This window comes from Anneissia japonica, unplaced genomic scaffold (genome assembly GCF_011630105.1).
Source record: "Anneissia japonica isolate Jap-2015-1 unplaced genomic scaffold, ASM1163010v1 scaffold2878_len565122_cov162, whole genome shotgun sequence".
Taxonomy (NCBI): Eukaryota; Metazoa; Echinodermata; class Crinoidea; order Comatulida; family Comatulidae; genus Anneissia; species Anneissia japonica.
In genome coordinates, this window is record NW_022758092.1 from 314736 (window position 1) to 334889 (window position 20154).

General features: G+C 33.6%; 3 protein-coding genes across 3 annotated transcripts; all 3 read left to right on the forward strand.

Annotated features, from left to right (window-relative positions):
- The first annotated feature begins 10270 nt into the window (after positions 1-10270).
- LOC117124990 (G-protein coupled receptor 183-like) lies at positions 10271-11194 on the forward strand. Its single transcript, XM_033271339.1, has one exon. It carries the CDS (start codon positions 10271-10273, stop codon positions 11192-11194), a length of 924 nt encoding a protein of 307 aa, XP_033127230.1.
- A 3251-nt stretch (positions 11195-14445) lies between these two features.
- LOC117125017 lies at positions 14446-15952 on the forward strand. The gene is made up of 2 exons (XM_033271372.1): positions 14446-14836; positions 15038-15952. The coding sequence occupies exons 1-2, from the start codon at positions 14572-14574 to the stop codon at positions 15484-15486; spliced, it is 714 nt and encodes a 237-aa protein (XP_033127263.1). The 5' UTR covers positions 14446-14571; the 3' UTR covers positions 15487-15952.
- Positions 15953-18831: 2879 nt separating this feature from the next.
- LOC117125014 (G-protein coupled receptor 183-like) lies at positions 18832-20097 on the forward strand. The gene has a single exon (XM_033271370.1). The coding sequence runs from the start codon at positions 18895-18897 to the stop codon at positions 19807-19809; it is 915 nt and encodes a 304-aa protein (XP_033127261.1). The 5' UTR covers positions 18832-18894; the 3' UTR covers positions 19810-20097.
- The last annotated feature ends 57 nt before the right edge of the window (positions 20098-20154 follow it).

A 20154-nucleotide genomic window follows, 5' to 3' on the forward strand; every position in this document is an offset into this window, starting at 1 on the left:
TGTATCTAGAAATATCACAGCTCGCATACAACCGCAAGATCCCTTGTTGCTGGTCATAAGTTGTTCTGTGTTTGCTGGTATTGGTATCATTTCAAACTCCATTGTCATGTGTTCATCAACAACAACACCTACAAGAAGTCTATGTCGCCGAAATTACTTCTCCATCAGACTGTGAATGGTTTGATTGGCTCTCCGATATACTTTACAAAACATTAATGTTCCTGATGGCGCTGTTGAAACCATTCTCTGTAAAATACGATTTCTTTTCTTGTACGAGTCGGCAACATCGACATACAATTACCATGCTTACATTTGAACAATATATATTGCTTCCGTCCATTATTGTATTCAACCTAGTAATGGTGGAAGAACTCAAAGAGTTGAGTCAGATCTGTTGACTACACTTTAACTTAATTACTTTTGTTTATATTGTTACAATGACTCCAAACTCTGTTGGTATGTTGATATATTAAATTCATATTTCATATGCCATTGGGTTAGTTATTTATTTATTGGGGCGGGTTTGTTGCTGATGGATTTAAATCTTTACCATTAATCCACTTATCTACTGTATGGCATTCAAGGATTTTCAACAAGGACTTGTATTTGAATTTATTCGGAAAATTGCTTAATCTACCACAAGAATGACTTAAAATACTAAGATAACAAAGTTCGACATTTAAAAAAAATTAATATGCATAACCAAAGTAATTAGATTTTGAATAAAACAATTTAACTTTAGTTTTAAATTTACATCTATTGTCATTTTGGTGAATAGATTGAGGTTATTCCATGAGATATTTTAGGGTAGAATCACAAAATTGAGTATGTTAAAATAGAGACATTAAATATATACTGTCAGATGTGATTTAAGAAACTTGAAAATATAAATATTGGAATTGTATTCTAAGATAAATAGTATGAATTTCACTCCAAATATTGAAAGGATATTTTATTGAATAAAATGGGCATGTCAACTTTTTGAGTGACATTTGTACAACTTGTAATTAACTCAGTTCACATCCTAATGGTATACTAATAGGTTTAAGTAGTTTATTATCTTTCTGAAATTTGAATCGTCAGTCAATAGTTATAAATAATAATCCTTTCTATATTCTACAGACATTAAAGTTGGCTTATTACCGATTTATGGAGTTTTGTAATAAAATGTGTGTAAATCAGCAAAACCTAGTGGAATTTTATAGACAGTTAGCCTAAAAAATCGTTTTGTTACATTTATTAAACTCTTTGGAAAATTCAATTTTGAAATTCTGTCAATATTTTTGAAAAATTCCAAATTCAGTTGTTTGCTATCAATTGTCACTCCTCATCCTAATTTATTACCTGTTTTTTATAATTTATTCAAAACACAAGACATACAGTCACACTCATTATGAAACTTATAATCCTCATTTTCAATAATTTTTCTTTTGGAAAATTTGTGAATTAAATTTGTTGAACAACATATAGTCAGTTGTAGATGATTGGTCGCTTTAAAACCATGTGATTTTGCCATAGTATACTTTAACCCAGGAGTCTTGCATCTTCATCTTCATCTTGAGTCACATCAACAGATCATCAATGATACATGGCACAAATGGGGTGCAGTTGTGTTTTTGCTCATAATTACGTTGAATTGCGGATATAAATTGCTCAAGAGTTGGAAGGGAAGATTGGGAAAGAAGTTGAGAGAAGCACTTCCGTGAGATAATGAGATTTCTTTCTATTGGACTGTTGTGTAACCATTTTTATTGATTATATTAGGATAAGACAAAGTCACCAGATTCCTTAAAAACACACCATTTGAATTGAAGACAAATATCCCCATAAGATATTCAGCATCACCAGCATATTTATGGTATAAGAAGATATTTATTCCATTAACTTGTTGATGGTTTTTAGAGGGCAGAATTCAACTTTTGCATTTTTTAGTAAAATATATGATAAAGCACTCAAACATAATTATTATTAATGATGATGCAGGGCTGGTGGAATGTTTTTCAAAGTCGGGGGCCCACTAGTAAAATGAATGGGAATATGAATCAGGGGGTCTGGGTTCAAATTTTCGGGGGGAGGGGAAATGTTGACTTCTAGATGGCGGGAAATGAGCTTTTCCAAATTTTGAGGTGTCTTTTATACTTTTAAGTTCATCAAAATTGAAGGTTTCCCCTCTTGAAAACGATTCCATGAATCAATGAATCTCAAAGAGAAAGGAGGATTCGGGTTCCCCTGGGAAAATGTTGATTTCTAATTGGGGGGTAATGAGCTTTCCCGGTGTTTGAAGCGTCTTTTAATGAATTTTAAGTTCTTCAGAATTCAAAGTATTCCCCGCCTCTAGAAACCGGGATGATGGCTCTCGATGGCGGGAAATGAGGTTTTCCAACTTCTAATTTTCTTATTGGAACAGAAAAAAAATTCAGCTGACGGGTCCTGAAGAGGTAGGTCTAGATTTTTTGTTTTACTTAAATTGTTTTTTTGCCCAAGGTTGGAGGGTCAGGACACCTTGACACACACCCCCCCCTCCCCCGATTCTCCAATGTGAATTGCGAGTAAATGTAACTTAGCCGGGGACTGGATAAACACACTTTTTCCCTCACTTTCCTCCTACTTCCCTCTTTCTTTTCTTGCATTTTTTTCCAATCACAAAAATCTGCATTGACATATTTCAATCAGTCATGTACTGTCCCACTTTAATAAATGAATAAATAAAATATTGATCCCACTAAAAAAAAATTTAATTGAATATGGAAATTATCTCATCTATTATTGAAAATTTCTGGTAGCTCAGTCAGTAATAAAATCTTACCACAACTCGTTCTAATATCACATTGTAATCAAGAGACAAATAGGTTTGGTGAAGAGAACAGCACTGAAGAAACCGTTATTTTACAGTATTGCTACTACCACTAAAATTACGATAAATATAAAAAGCATTTGATAACTACTGTGTATTAAAATTATGGAACTTCAAGCACTGCTGCTGGACATAGCTCTTTTGGTAATTTGTAGTATTGGTATCATTGCCAACTCATTTGTTATAGTTGTGTTCATTTACAACAAGACTTACAAGAAGTCCCTGTCACTCAAATTACTTCTCCATCAAACTGTGATTGATTTAATTGGCTCTCTTATGTTTTTGATCTTAAAAATTCTCGAGGTTCCTGAAGGAAACATATTCTGTAAAATGATATCTTTATTCTTCTATGCGTCAGCAACATCGACATACAATTTTGTTCTGCTCACAGTCGAACGATACATTGCTGTCGTCCATCCATTATTGTATCGCCAGAAATCCTTGAGTGGGAAAATTACATACCTGTCACTCATTAGCCCCCATGTATGCGGTGTACTCACAGTGGTGTGTATTCCTATATTTGGAAATATGCATTTAAAAGAGGAAGAATGTGTAGTTGAGGAAATGAATGCTGTAGCTGCTGTATTTATATTTATATTTCAGTTTCTGGTACCCATTTGCATTATGCTGTACTGTTACATAAAGATGCTGTTAAAGTTACACAAGACACGAATAGTTAGTCCAAATGAAATTCAACTAAGGAATGGCGGACGAGTTCAAAGGGTCAAATCAGATCTATTGACTACACTCATCTTAATTGCATTTGTTTATATTGTTACAATTACTCCACACTCCGTTGTTATGTTAATATATTTCTTATGCCATTGTGTTGAAAGTCCCATATTTTTTGAGGTGAGTGTTTTGCTGCTGGATTTAAATCTTACCATCAATCCATTTATCTACTGTATGGCATACAAGGATTTTCAACGAGGACTTCGGAAGATCAGAGATGACATATTCCATGGTTAGAAATACAAACTTGAATATGTTATTAAGAGAGACACTAAATATATACTGTCGGAGGTGAGCTAAGTAAACTTGAAAATATACTGTAAATATTGGAATTGTATTCAAGATTAGTAATAGAAATGAACTTTTTACTGAATTTCAACCTTGTAAGTGTGGAAGAGATCTGCTGTAAAACACCTTTCAGATAGACATTGCTGCAAGATTGCTACCGCTGGTTTAGCAGGTTCGTTGGATCTGCGTCCGAGCTCCAGGAGCCCCCGATACATAAGGGCCCAGCTCCTTTATAAAAAATCTAATAAAGCAGTGTTTTATTGTGACATTTAACTATTTGCTTCCTTGCAGCCAAGTAATTTTGGAACCAAAATAACTTGTTTACTTTACATCCATAGTTTTTAGCATACAACTACTATAACTTTAAACATTTTTTTTATGCTCAATACATGTAACAACACTCCACACAACCTCCACTCACAACAGCACTTTAACATTGCCAGCTATTGTCAAGTGGGCTTTTGCATCATTGATGCTCTTGTTAATTTTCCTAGTAGCAATGTATGATTCATTGTGTCAAAACAGTGTGCAATATCGATAAATCATGTGGCTATGATTTCGCAGTCATTAATAGATTCTAGTAGCCAATTTTATTACACGGTGAAGGCCTGGTCAACATTATTTATACGGTCATTTTCATTGAGATATGTAATAATTTGATCTTGGACTTGCTTTTAAACAATTTTAAATGTGGCATACCAATGAGATTTGTCTATATTTATTACAGCTTGGTTTGTTACCTTTACCTTTTTGTAGTCATTGAGACTTTCCAATCGTTTTGTGGTATAGCGTGATGCGAGTCTTAGTAGCCTAGTATCAAAATTGTTAACATCAAGGTTACTATTTCTGATAAACACATGCTAGATTCTTTTCAATATTGCCAGAAAGTCCTGTACAATTTAGTATGTGAATACAATCATATGTCGAAATATTGAGTCCCAACACAATGGCGTGCATTTCATTATGTATTATACTTTCCAAAGTAAATTGGGTTTTTTTCGTTCTGTTTTGTTTTCTTTAATTTAGTTTTCTGTTCAATATTACTAAAAATAATCGCTAATATGCTTACAATCAAGTATTTCATCCCCCAACGTTTCGGATTGTGTTTATATTGGTTTTCAACAGATAAGACGTAATTTGATTTGGATTTTTGAATTTTGCTCGTGCATTTGCTTCTAAAGCCGGACACTCACTGTGTGGTACGACAAATCCACATTTGCTTCCGGCGAGCGACAGACGACGCAACGCCATCTGCTGATTGTCAGTGGCAATCTGAATGGATCCTCATTAAAAAGACGATTCGTTGGGTCTGCGTCTTCGCGTGCGATCTTCGTCGCATTGCTGTTGCGTTCCTGTCACTCGCAGTGAGTAACTGGCTTAAGTGAACGATATTTATTACATAGTGTTGGCCTTGGACTGCCATGTTTATTGGATAAGTGTTGTACATGAACACGGTCATGCATAAGTCTAATGATGTCAGGTGTGATCCTTTTAATTTTATTTAGCTTAAGTATATAAAACTAAATATACAAGATAACTGTTGACATTGTTCAGTGGTTAATCCGATAAATAAAATACACCAATTCAGTAAATATCAAATGTTCTTTTTTTTGTCATAAGAATTAAAAATGCTTATTGTTATCAGTGAAAGTAAGAAAAAAAGAAAAAAAAAGAATATAAATTGATTGAAAATAATCGATCGCCCAAAAACGCCTCAGAGGTTATCTTCAGGCATCTAGAAAGTAAAATTCACAGTGGCATGCCCCCGGACCCGCTAGGGAAGTGTTGTCTCGATCGGCCACTTTCGGTCCCCACTTTCGGGAATCTCTGGATCCGCCCTGATTAGGGTTAGTCCAGCCAATATCTGGCTCTTCAAAGATGCCCTCTGAGAACATCTGAAAATTAAAAATTAAAAAATTGAAAGATTTATTGTCAAAATAGTATAAAATATCAGAAGGATCCCTGCTTTAAACCACATCAGTGAGTGGTACACATCTATCTTAGTTGACAAGGTCAGTCAATTTGAATGCATCAAGGGCCCCGACTGTACTCTTGAACCAGGGCTTCTCACAACCTAGTTACGCCACAGCCGGTCTATAATCTTTCACGCAGCGCCTTTGTTATCGCAATCTAATGCTTTTCTGTCTGAAAGGGTCCAAAAGAATGGCATAATATTGACGGTTGACTTTTTGTTTACTTTCTTGGCAATATGGCACCCAATCAAACTTTACAGCTGTTGTTATGTAAATGTTACTTGGTTCTGTTTATGTATGCGCTGTACGTACAGTACATTACACAAACAGAATGTTCTTATTTCGTCAAAGTCAAAATATAAACAATTGAGAATATCAAAATTCATACATTAATTACAATAATATTTGTAAAATGATACAGAAAAAAGGATCCAGTATTAATTAACCGACAATATTGTATAAAGCAGTTATAAAAATCTAAAATTTGCACAATATCTCAAATTGAGGCATACATTTAATATTTCGGAAGCAATATATTGATACATTAAAAATTGAAATAAAACAATTTAAAACTATATCATTATTATTGATTAAAATATTTTATTAAAAATTGAGCTATATTTAAAACCATCAAGCTTCAATTAAATTACCAGTTATATTTTTTTTATTACAAAATTTAAAAAATGTGCAGCAGTAACAAGTTATTGATTATAATTTAGGATGAATAAATGCGTTTTCAGTGCTTTTCTAAAAATGTCTAATCAGAGAGACATTAAGTATATACTGCCGGAGATTAACTAGAGATGAGCAGAAAACTTGAAATACATATTAGAATTGTATTCTAATATAAATAGTATGAATGTGGAGTAATATTCATAGCTTCTGTACTTAAACTCAGTCACATCCTAATGGTATAGATAGAAATCTTTCTTTATTCTGGATACTCAGTCAGTATTGTTACACTGTTCTTCCCTGAGGTCCAGGGTATTATCTGTTTGTTGATAAGAACTAATCATAGGGTCAATCTTGAGCGATCATGATATACAGTTCTCTGTAATACATTACACACTATTGTGTACTGAATAACACATATATAGATAATATATAAATACAAGAAACAGAAAAGAAAAAAAACAAAATGGGAAATTAAATGAGATTTTTTAAGGATTGTAAGGAAAGTGAATGAATATTGCTACGAAGGTCTGATGATAGATTCTCCAATAACTTAACAGAACGATATTTAAATATTCTTTTTCCAAAATCACTTCGCCATTGTGGTAAGACTAAAGTGTTTTTCAATTTACTTCTTGTACATACCGTAATATTTTAAAGAAGCTTATACCTTTTCTAAAATGTGAATCATCAGTCAGATGTTTATAACCATTTCTATATTTTTTGTATATATATCGTTTATTTGGCTTATAACCAATTTAAGAATTTTTTTTAGTGACGGTCTGTAAATCAACAGAACCTTTTTGAATTTCATAGACATAAAACATATTTTTGTTACATTTATTAAACTCTATAAAATTTTCTTTTGATATTCTGCCAGTTTTTTAAAAATTTGAAATAATTAAATAGTTTGCTATCACTGTAAGCACGCTTTTATTCATCACTTGGTGTTAATAATTAATTCAAAATATTGTCACACTCATTACAAAACTCATAATCCTCATCTACAGTAATTTGTCATCTACGGTAATTTGTCCATTAAATTTGTAGAACAACATATAGTCAGTTCATGGAGGATATATAACCATGGTCAGTTGTAGATGATTGGTTTCTTCAAACCTATATAATTTTGCTATAGCATACTTTCACCCAAGGGTCCCTAGTCTTCATTTTAATGGTCATTGTGAATCACATCAACAGGTCAATTATCCATGATGCTATGGGGTGCAGTCGTGTGTTTGCTCGTAATTAGGTTGAATTGCGGATGTAAATTGCTTAAGAGTTGGAAGAAAAGTTAGAGATTGCAATAGAAGTTTGGGAGAAGCCACTTCCGCAAGATTTGTTTTAATGAGATTTATTAACACATCTATATTGTATTTTGCGGTGCATGATAGTAACCATGATGTCAGATGACTTCAAGGGGGGACAATAATAATACAGTAGTAGAAAAATGCAAACCTCTAGAATTTGCAGAGATGTATTAATTTTCAGGAAATTTTTGTTAGTTTCCAAGCGACTTGTGACTGCTGTGTAACCATTTTTATTTATTATATGTCATTAAAAATACACAATTTGAATTGAGGACAGTGTCCCCATAAGATGTTAAGTATCGTAGCATGCACATAGTTAAGATATAACAGGATGTTTTATCCTGACTATTAACTTGTCAGTGGTTGTTTGAGGGCAGTATCCAACTTGTACATTTTTAAAAGTACAAACTATGATGAAGCACTCCGATGCAAGTTATTAATAAACACAATTATTCTATGTTACAATGTGATGTACTTGTCCACCAATAATTGATAAATTAATCCCAATAAAAAAATTAATTAAATTGAATGTGGAAATTACGACATTTAATGAATAATACTATTAATCTATTGTTGAAAATTTCTGATAGCTCAAATATAGATATAAATCCTATACCATGATTCATTTCCCACATCATAATCAAGAGACAAAAGTGTGTTAGAGAAGAGTACTGAAGAAATTGTTCCTTTATATAACAAACATTTGATAAATACTGTGTAATTTATCAAATGCTTTGCCGAAGATAGAAAAAGAAAACTATAATGAATATACCTTTGCATTTGTTTGAAAAATAAAAAAGAATAAAAGTAATTTGGTTACATTTATTAAACTCTAAAAGATTCTTTGTTGTTCTGTCCATTTACAAAAAAATTCTTAAGTCTTCATCTTCATTGTGAAACACATAGGTAGATCAAATTGATACATGATGCCATAGGGTTCTGTTGTGTTTATTCATAATTAGGTTGAATTGTTGCTTTAAATTGCTCAAGGGTCGGAAGGGAAGTTATTTTGAACGGAAGATGGGAGAAGCCACTTTTTTCAACGTATTGTATTTTGCTGTGCATGATGGCAGGCATGAGCGAACCCACTTGCCCGACGCCCGGGTGTTTTTTAGGTCTGACAAGAATTTTTGGGGACCACTTTTCCGCGGACAACCACTTTCAGAATAGGCTACTTCACCATTTAATGCCGACTCTTGACAATACACAGCATATTTTATTAACAAATTTTCAGCGCAAAAAAGAGATATCAAACAGAAAACCGACTATGACATGGTTACTGCCGCACTGTGTCAAAATAATATACCATCGATAATATCTTTATTCATCCAAAATTTTGGAAATTATAGCTTCACTATAATGTTTTGAGGCATCTACTGGTTGATGATTGATTTCAATCTGTGGATTTTTTGTTAACTTTGCTAGGCTGAGGATTTCCCATAATCATAATATAAAGCAACTTGGCCCAGGGCAACACGGCTCCTAAACTATATAGCTTCGTTGCAACAAGCAAGCCAACTCGCCCAAACTGTTAGGAGACATTACGATGAAAGCATGTCAACTTGGGCCCAAGTCAACACGGCCCCATGTTAACTCGGCCCCAAGTCAGCTATTCCCCAAGTCACCTCGGCCCCAAGTCAACTTGGCCCCAAGTCAACTCAAACCCAATTTATTGTGCATTTGCTAAATACGGTATCGGTACCATAATTACCAAAAGATTTGAATGCAAATGCAAATTATGCCAAAATTAAAGTGGGTCAAGAAGGAATATACAATTTCAGTTCAGGGTAACATAGGTGGCGAGTAGGCCTGCGCCCCCTCTCCCCCCCCCCCCATGAGCCCCCCCCCCCCCCCCCCCCAATGAACAGAACATTGTCCCCATAAGAGTATATAATATATGTAGCAATTAATACAATAACATTTTCTCCAGTGCTGTTCTCTTTCAACTAACCTGTTTGCCTCTTGATTATGATGTGGTATTAAAACGAATCGTGGTAGGATTTATGTATATCTGAGCTATTAGTAATTTTTCAACAATATATTAATAGTATTCATTAAATGCCATAACATCAATATTTACCAATTTAATTATTTTCGTTTTATTGGGATTTAGTGTGCAAGTACATATCTTGAATAACTGTGTTTGTTAATAATTTGCATTAGAGTGCTTCATCATAGTTTGTACTATTAAAAATGTACAAGTTTGATACTGCCCTCTAAAAACCACCGACAAGTTAATAGTCAGGATAGAATATCCTGTTTCATAACTATGCACATGCATGGTCAAGTGAGTGCAGTATCTGTTTGGGCTTGTGCCTATTCAAAATTTGGGCTAAAATTGTTCTTGACGATTGCCAAATTTATTACTATTATGCTATGATACGGACATAAGATATTCATAATATTATCTAGTACTTTTGCCAAAGGTAAAAAAGAAAACTATGAATACATCTTCAAACGACATAGCTCCTGGAGAACCCATGCTGCTGGTTATAGCTCGATGGGTAATTGGTAGTATTGGTATCATTGCTAACTCATTTGTCATATTTGTGTTTGTCTACAACAAGACTTACAAGAAGTCTCTGTCGCTCAAATTACTTCTTCATCAGACGGTGGTTGATTTGATTGGCTCTTTGATATTTTTGATCTTATACAACATTGAGGTTCCTGATGGCACTGCTGGAACCATATTCTGTAAGATGGAATTTTTCTTCTTCTACGCGTCAGCAACATCAACATACAATTTTGTTCTGCTTACAGTCGAACGGTATATTGCTGTCGTCCATCCATTATTGTATCGCCAGAAATCCTTGAGTGGGAAAATTACATACCTGTCACTCATCAGCCCTCATGTATGTGGTGTGCTCATAATGATGTGTTTGCCTATATTTGCAGACGTGTCTTCAAATGAGAAAAAGTGTACACTTAAAGAAATGAATGCTGTAGTTGGTATATTATTAATTCTATGTCAGTTCCTGTTACCCATTTGCATTATGCTGTACTGTTATGTGAAGATGCTAATAAAGATACGCAAGACACGAATTGTTAACCACAGATTTCCAATTGAATTTCAACCTAGTGCCAGAATAGGAGCTCAGCGGTTTAAGTCAGATCTAATCACTACACTCATCTTAATTGCATGTGTTTATGTTGTTACAGTATCTCCAATCCATGTTGTTATGCTAGTGCATTTCTTATGCGGTTGTTTGAGTTACATATTTATGAAGGTGGGTGTGGTGTTTCTAGATTTGAATCTTACCATTAATCCATTTATATACTGTATGGCATGTAAGGATTTTCAAAGAGGACTTCACAAGCTCAGAGATGCGATATTCCAGACTCCAGAGTTAGAAACACAAAATTGAGCCGGTTACAAGGGACATTAATAAATATATAATGTAAGAGGTAAGCTAAGAAAATTTGAAAATATAAATATTGGAATTGTATACTAATATTTTATTAGATGTTAACCTTTCTAAAATTTGAATCTTCATTTTATTGTTTTTTTTTAAATAAGTAATACCATTTATATATTCTTTGTATACCTTTAAATTGGCTTATTTCAATTTTATAATTTTTTAGGGAAGGTCTGTAAATCAGCAAAACCTAGTTGAATTTCATATATGGAATATGTAACAAATAAATTTGTTACATTTTATTAACCCTTTGAAGTCCCAAATGACTTTTCCCAAGTCACTGAGTCCCATTAAGGGGTTGTTAATAGGTTTATGAAAAACGTAAAATACATTTTTATGACTGCAACTTTCAATAAATGATGGTTTGATTGTTGTGTAATATGTTTTAGGCTACCGAAAAATAGCAATTTTTTTTAACCTTTTGACCTATGTCAAAGGTCAAGTGCCCTAAAATTGAAATTCTGGGACCTAAAAAGGGTATTTTTTTTACCCAAAAACCATTTGTAAACGTCAAGAAAAAAATTCCTATGTTCATGAATGTTACATATTATGTAGAATATGTTGTTTTCTACAGGAAAAAAATATTTGTGTTTGCCTATTTCATGATTTTATATTTATTATGAATATTTTTTATATCGAAGTCTGATGTAAATATTGGGCTCCATTTGGGTATTTTCAATGTGTTAGAAAAAGGGTAATTATGACCCTTGAAATTAGCAAATGATGTTTTGTTTGCTGGATGGAATACATGCGCATGAGTCTCAACAAATGTAAATATTGTTGACCTTTTTTGACCTAGGTCACCTGAATCGTCATGACTCACTGCAGAATAATCTATATCTTCACCGATATCGATATATCGATCGATATTTTCATCCCCACTGTCATCGTCTACTAAAATAAGCGTAAGCTCGTCACTGACGCTAAATGACTGCTTTCTTTTGGCCATTTTGAATGCTTCTGCACGTCCAGTTGCGGCAACAATAGGGAAATCTCCTAAATGACTCATTAAATAGAGGGCAGCAGTGTTAAACATCACTCTGTACTGTATACGGAGCGCGCTTCCTGCGACAGAAAATTGGTCCGACTTCAAAGGGTTAAACCTTTGGAAAATTCTCTTAATATTCTGTCCATTTTTAAAAAATTCTAAATGATTAAATGGTTTTCTGTTGTTTGCAGTATATAGTCAGTAGTAAATGGTCATGCCAAAACATGTGATTCTGCCATAGCAAATTTAAATCAGGGTTCCTAAGATTGGAAAAATCACTTCCGTAAGATTTGGTTTAATGAGATGTATTAACACATCCATATTTGCTATGCATGATGGTAACCATGGCCAGAAGACTTCAGGGAGTTAACTTATAATACAATAGTAGCCTATATTTGATTGCTCAGTACACACAGAAACATGAAAAAGCATATTAGTTCAGTTCATTTCTATACCTCCCACTGATGCCAGTTACATCCCAAAGACAGTCTTCTAGCATCCAATAGATCCGACTGATGAAGGAAATCCTTGACTGGGTTAGCTTCTTAGTTTGTGAATTCATGTGTTCCATGTGCCATTGGCGGATTTGGGGGTGGGGGAGGCTATTTTTGGAAAGTTGAAAAGAATAAATAAAAAATAGAAGAAAAATAAATTGATCTATTTCCCAAAATGCCTCAGAGGTTATTTTTCAATTTTAAACAAATGACTGCTGATTGCCATGTAATTTTTGTATTTTAACTGAATTAACGTACCCGCTATTACCCTCCTACTAATCCGATTAGAATCTGGCTGAATGTTGGCAGATATCGAAAAAATGTTTGGCTGAATTTGGCCATGAGACGACGTGTTTTTGGCCGTGAAGCATATCGACAAGTGTACACCATGATTACGTTTTTAATTTGATTTTCTGCATTTTGGTGTGATGTTCTTTGCAGGCATGACGTAACCGTCCTATGTGGCAATTATAGCATCATTGCTTCTTGATTGGTTCCAATTGGGTTGCACTCTTAAGGTAATTGTCAGTGAATTGAATTTTAATAGAATTGACGTGTTTTGTACCATTACCTAAACCACAGTAGTAGCATCCTCTTTGTCTGTCAATGTTGTTGTCGTCAGAGTTAACGATCCTTAATTTGTTATCAATATGATAGTAAATCTGAAACTGACTGTTTCCTTGGATTTCTGTTAAAGTGCTTAAGCTGCTTTCCAATTTTGTAAACGATTCATCCTTAATAGACTCACCTCCTAATAACTTTCTCCCACCCCAGAAATCATTTTTTTATGTTTACTTTGATACAACAGGAATAGAATTTATAATTATACCTAGATTATTAGAACAATTTTTTCTTGTCTTTACAATAGTGTGATCATGTCTTGACAATAACACATATGACAAGCATGACGTCGTTCATTGTAAATTGTTTTAATTGGTATTATATCTTTATTCCAATATTTTATTGGCGATCTGATAGAATCTTCTAAATTAGTTTTTAAATGTATTCTCTGTGTAAAGATAGGAGAGCCACTTGATAGTGGCAATCCTCGGGGGTGATGTAGGCCCTACATCTCGTTTTCTCTTGTATTGGGGGATAACAAAATAATTACATTCAAATTTTGAGTCTGTCAGTGTCATTTCCGGCCACCTACAAGTGACTTAAAGAATTTCCTACCTCAGCCCCAACCAGGGTGGGAGCTGAGGTAGTGTAAATTTCCTATCTGTTAAATTTACTCTCTGTACCATTCCCCTCATCTATGGCGAATTCCAAGATTCAAGATGTCGTAATTTTATGAGTCAACTTCTTTCCATAATCTTATTGGCGTAATATCATCCATAAATTTACTTGAGCATGATTTTTTTTTACTTCAAACATTTTCAATAGGGTTGAGAAGGCTGGTCATCGTGAGTTGCTTGACAAAACCAGCATTTAAAAAGAGAAAGTTTCTTAACATCAAGCTTGCATTCTTTGATAATACATTCTGATCAATTGCAGTATTGATAATGCAGAATTAGATGAAATAGGCTGATTACCATTTATTGCTCTTTCTTGGCTTCACTCTTTGTTTTAGGTGAAAGCTACAGTAATTGCTTCTTGTGATTGTGAAGATGCCATTGAATGACAGGGATGAGTGCTAGGCTTGAATGATTTAAAACAATGGGTGGTTTTTCTGCTTCGTTGAAATTATTACTTAATGTCACACAGACATAGAACACAAGGAAAGTAGGATTTAAAAAAAAGTTGTAGATGTGTATACAGAATCGTGATTGTGGAAAAAGTTTAAGGGTATATGCGAACATTTCACAAATATTCTAGAGTAAATTACCTGCAACTTTAAAAGTATGGATATACCTAGGAATGACACAGCTCACATTAAAATGCAAGATCCCCTTGTGCTGGTCATAGCTCGTTGGGTATTGGCTAGTGTTGGTATTGTTGCAAACTCTATCGTCATATTTGTGTTCGTCTACAACAAGACTTACAAGAAGTCACTTTCGCTCAAATTACTTCTGCATCAGACAGTGATTGATTTAGGCGGTTCTATGATGTTTTTGATCTTCTACATCTTCGATGCTCCTAAGAATGGTACTGCTGGAACCATATTCTGTAAATTGCAATTTTTCTTCTACTACATGGTAGTAACATCAACTTACAATTTTATTATGCTCACAGTCGAACGGTACATTGCTATCGTCCATCCATTATTTTATCGCCAGAAATCCTTGAGTGGGAAAATTACATACATATCGCTAATTATCCCTCATGTATGTGGTGTACTTTTAATGATATGTATCCCTATATTTGCAGACATGGATCCAAATGAGAATGTGTGTACAGCTGAGAAAATGCATGCTGTAGCTGGTATATTAATAATTACATTTCAGTTCCTAGTACCCATTTGCATTATGCTGTATTGTTACGTGAAGATGCTGTTAAAGTTACACAAGACACGAATAGTTAGCCATGAACTTTCTACTGAATTTCAACCAAGGAATGGGGGCAGAGTTCAAAGAGTCAAGTCAGATCTATTGACAACACTCATCTTAATTGCTTTTGTTTATATTGTTACAATGACTCCAGGCTTTGTTTTTATGTTTATTTACTTCATATATCATAGTTTTAATGTAATATTTTATGAGGTGAGTATGTTGTTTCTGGATTTAAATCTTATCATAAATCCATTTATCTATTGTATGGCATACAAAGATTTTCAACTGGGACTTTGCAAGATCAGACATGATATATTTCAGAATTAGAAAACCAGAAGCGTTAAAAGAGACCTGCTGTATAAGTATATACTGTTGGAGATGAGCTAGTATATACAGCTTGAACAAGAAAATGTAGTGCTCACAGAGAACAAACTTTATCCTTTGACATTTGACTTTTGACACTATTGTTATATTTCAAGTGATTTAAAATATGTAACATTTTTAGATTGTCATTTGAAATTTGAGCTCATATTGAAAATTTTATCACAAAATGAAAAGTATATTAGTCAACGTAGAAAATTGACTTTTGACCAATGAACTCTGACTTTTGACTTCCAAAATATTTCCAAAAATATTCATATATCACAAGGATCATTGCGAGGCCATAGACTTTGATTACTATACTTGTATAAACATACTGTACTGATATGTCACAAGAATTGTTCTAAAAATGTTTTAATTAGACCTTGTTGAAAAGATGACCATTGACTATTAATAACCTTTCACCTCAATTGCTCAAACCTAGTCATTGAATGTTTCGTTCGCAGGATCCCAATGGAAATACGTTTCTTTGAAACCTTTTTGGGCTATTCCTTGTTTTCAGAGTATTCAATTGTATTGTTTTACCTTGTCTTGTCTTCCTTATTGTATTTTACTCTGATGGCTAAATAAACTCAAATCAAATCAAATTAGGGAGCTTTCGAATTGTGCGACGGCGCGACGCTAGAACGGAATTACTCCTGCGTGACCGTCCTACCTGGCGTCCTACGTTCTCTGCATACGTAGATATGGCTAAATTGCGTTCCAGAATCTACTCGACGAGTGACCTTAAATTTCTCGCATGCGCAGATTACTTTTACTGACGTCATTACGTTCCACGTCCTATCGTCGTCGTGTAATTGAAAGCTCCCTACTGTTCGGTAGTTGTACTGAATATCTGATCTTTGACCATTATTTGACCTTTGACCATTCTTTGACATTTGACTTTTGTGAAAACCATGACATTGGTTCGTAGTTGTAAGGATCAACTTTGGTTGAAATTGAACTAAAGTATTAGGCACTAGTAGCATGTAATACTGTAAATATCTTGGACCTTTCTGGAGTGTCAATCAAACTATCAACTGAACAATCAGAACAGTGCCATTAATACGCGCGTGTCCAACAAACACATGCATTATTGCACAAACCCATGTATGTTTTTACACTCTTTTTTGTAAGACTTTAGCAACAATTGCCAAGAAGCGGGGCTTTGCAGAAAGTTTAATTAATTATTGAAATTTAGCTTTCTATTCAAAATGTGAAACTGCCATTTAACATGTGTATCAAGTGCACTGTTTCCATTGTCATGGAACTTTAAATTGGCTGGTATCAGTTTCAGAATTTTTGTATCAAAAGTTCTTTCATTAATCAGAAAAAACCAACAAGAATCCAAGATACTTTTTATTCAGAAATGTCAAAAACGTACATTATGCTGTTCCATGATTTTCGTAGTATTTTTAAAATATTTGGAAATTTTTGTGTGATAGTCAGTCTTTCAAAAGTTTGTCATTTGTGTGCTTTACAACAAATAGAATTTACTTCCTTAGTTAAATTTATATTGTTTATTACTTCATTATTTTATTATTTTATAATAATTTAATGTGTTGTTTTGATTAGACCCCCTTTTTAGCTCTCACACAGAGCTCTGTATGAATCAATAAAAAATGTCAGATGACCAAGAGGACTACATAAATCAATATCAACACAACACTAAAACACTAAAAGTAAAATAAAAATGCATGCTGATGATCGCTTTGATTTGTTAACTATACTATGTCGAAAAGCATTCAGCTTTCATGATTGATGATTAATTTATTGTTTATTTAACATTTATTTAAAATGGTAACTTATGAAGTCAGGCCACTGCGGCCGTCCCAAGGCAAAACAACGTAACTGACATTTTTTGTCAATTTTGGGATAATATCATTTGGGAGTATATTAAACATGTCTGAACGACCTGTGAAAATTTCAGGTCTCAATAATGAATCATTTTGGAGATAGCAACACCTATCTTTAAGCACAAAACTTAAAACCTAGTGATTTTCCTTGGTAAAACAACGTAACTACAAGAATACACGGCAAAACAACGTATCTACGATGAAGATACATTGTTTTGCCACAGAATGGTATTCAAAAATTGTCGACGCTGTCTGCTGATGGTGAATCGTACTCCGAACGATAATCATTAAAAATTATCTGTCGTGCGCACATCATGGCACTACGTTCTTCATGAAGTCATGTCAGGTGCAGAGAGTGCTGAGCTATTGTAAGGAGCAAAGCCGTAAATGCATGTAGACAAGAAGATTTTTAAAGGAACATCTGTTTTGAATGGGTAACTAGTGAAAGTCTTTAATGTTAGGAGTAATGTAAGCACAAAGTTTAGTGCCACTGGTCATACAGTACAAGCAAAGTCATGGAATGCGCATGGGCAAGATAATTATCAGCATTCTACATAAAGACGTATCAAAAGGATTTTTTTTAAAGACGATGGTAGCTGATCATGCCAAAGTACATGGTTTGTATAATTAGTTACAAAATCATGACATTACAGTCACACTCAATATGAAAATTAGCCAAGTAATTTTGCAAATAGCCTAACCAATTTTGATTTAATATTAATATAAAAATATTTAAAGATTTGATCAATGTTGTCAGATTACTTAAGTAACACACTGTGTGAATGGAGAAAAATGTTCATGTAAAATATTCAGTTGTGACCGTGTGCAGATAGTTGTTTTTAAAGCAAATTTAAATTTATCAAACACTACTGCATTAATCATCTGCTACTTTGTCATTGTTTTGTGCCTATAGTAACCACCTATTCCCATTCTGTTTATTGCTTATCAATCCTGACTGCCTTGTGAACATGTCGGTAGTCGTTAGAGAACAGTAATAAACTTTTACGTACATGAATAAGCACACTGACACATTTATTGATCAATGTTAAAAAAGCAAAGATTCTGTCATAAAATGATTACGGTCGGTCCCATTTTAGTCTATGAATACTTGATAAATTAATGAATAATTAATAAATTAATCTTACAAAATATATTATGCCTATCAAATTAACTTTTAAATTATGTACTGGCCCTTTGATCTTTTTGGAAATGCACCTTATAAATGCCATTTATTAATAAATTATAAATATTGTAATCTTAATAAATATCAATTCTCAGTCGTCAAGACAACTAAAAATGCAAACATGAATCGCTCTATATTACCAAATTGAATGTTGGCGTTTAAATCTGTTTGCGTGTCACTGCACGGGTCTAGGTAACTTGTGGTGCAGGAGGATTTAAGTATTTACTTTATTTCTGTAAGGAGATATAAAAGAACAGCATTAAAGATATTTTTACTCTACTGCTAAGTGCAACTGTTTCTGAAAAACATTTCTCAAATAGTCTTCTACTTGAAAGTATGGATGGTGTACATAGAAATGAAACTGGCTTACCACAGGACGTTCCCTTGGTGCTGGTCATAGCTCGTTGCATAATTGGTAGTATTGGCATTATTGCAAACTCCATCGGCATATTTGTATTCGTCTACAACAGGACTTACAAGAAGTCTCTCTCGTTCAAATTATTTCTCCATCAGACTGTGATTGATTTGATTGGCTCTCTGATGTTTTTGATCTTCTTCAACATTAAGGTTCCCGATGGCACTGCTGGAACAATATTCTGTAAAATGCAATTTTTCTTCCACTACATGGTAGTAACATCAACTTTCAATTTTGTTATGCTTACAGTTGAAAGGTACATTGCTATCATCCATCCACTACTGTATCGGCAGAAATCCGTGGGTGGAAAAATTACATACCTTTCGCTTATAAGCCCGCATGTATGCGGTATAATTTTAACAATATTTGTTCCTATATATGCGGATGTACAAACCGACGTGAAAATGTGTATGGTACAGGGAATGAGTACAGTTGGTGGTATATTATTAATTACGGTTCAGTTCCTGGTACCCATTTGCATTATGCTGTATTGTTACGTGAAGATGCTGTTAAAGTTACACAAGATACGAATAGTTAGCCATGAACTTTCTACTGAATTTCAACCCAGAAATGGCGGACAAGTTGAAGGAGTCAAGTCAGATCTATTGACGACACTTATTTTAATTGCATTTGTTTATATTGTTACAACAATTCCAGGCTATGTTTGTACATTTATTTACTTCATAGGAAGTGGTAATTTTAATTTAATATTTCAGGAGATCAGTGTACTGTTAATGGATTTAAATCTTACTTTTAATCCATTTATCTACTGTACGTCATGCAAAGATTTTCGAAGGGGACTTCGAAAGATCAGAGATGACTTATTCCATGGTTAGAATCTCAGAATCAGGACTAAGAGGGATACTGTTCTGCCAAAGATGAGCTAGAAACAATAAATAGAATTAAATATTGGAATTTTAATTTTAATAAATGTAATTTATTAGCTTTCCATTCAAAATTTGATGTACTGTACCAGATAATGGGCGTACATGTTATACCAATCCCTTATTGTATTAGCAAGTTGTTAAATTTTTATTTATATTTGTATCTTTGTCAACCTTCTTGTATTTTTTCAGCCAATAATAATAATAATAATAAATAATAATTGTCGACATATATAGCGCATATTGTAGACTAACCTCTATGCGCTTTACATTAATAATTAGGATAATTCATTTGAA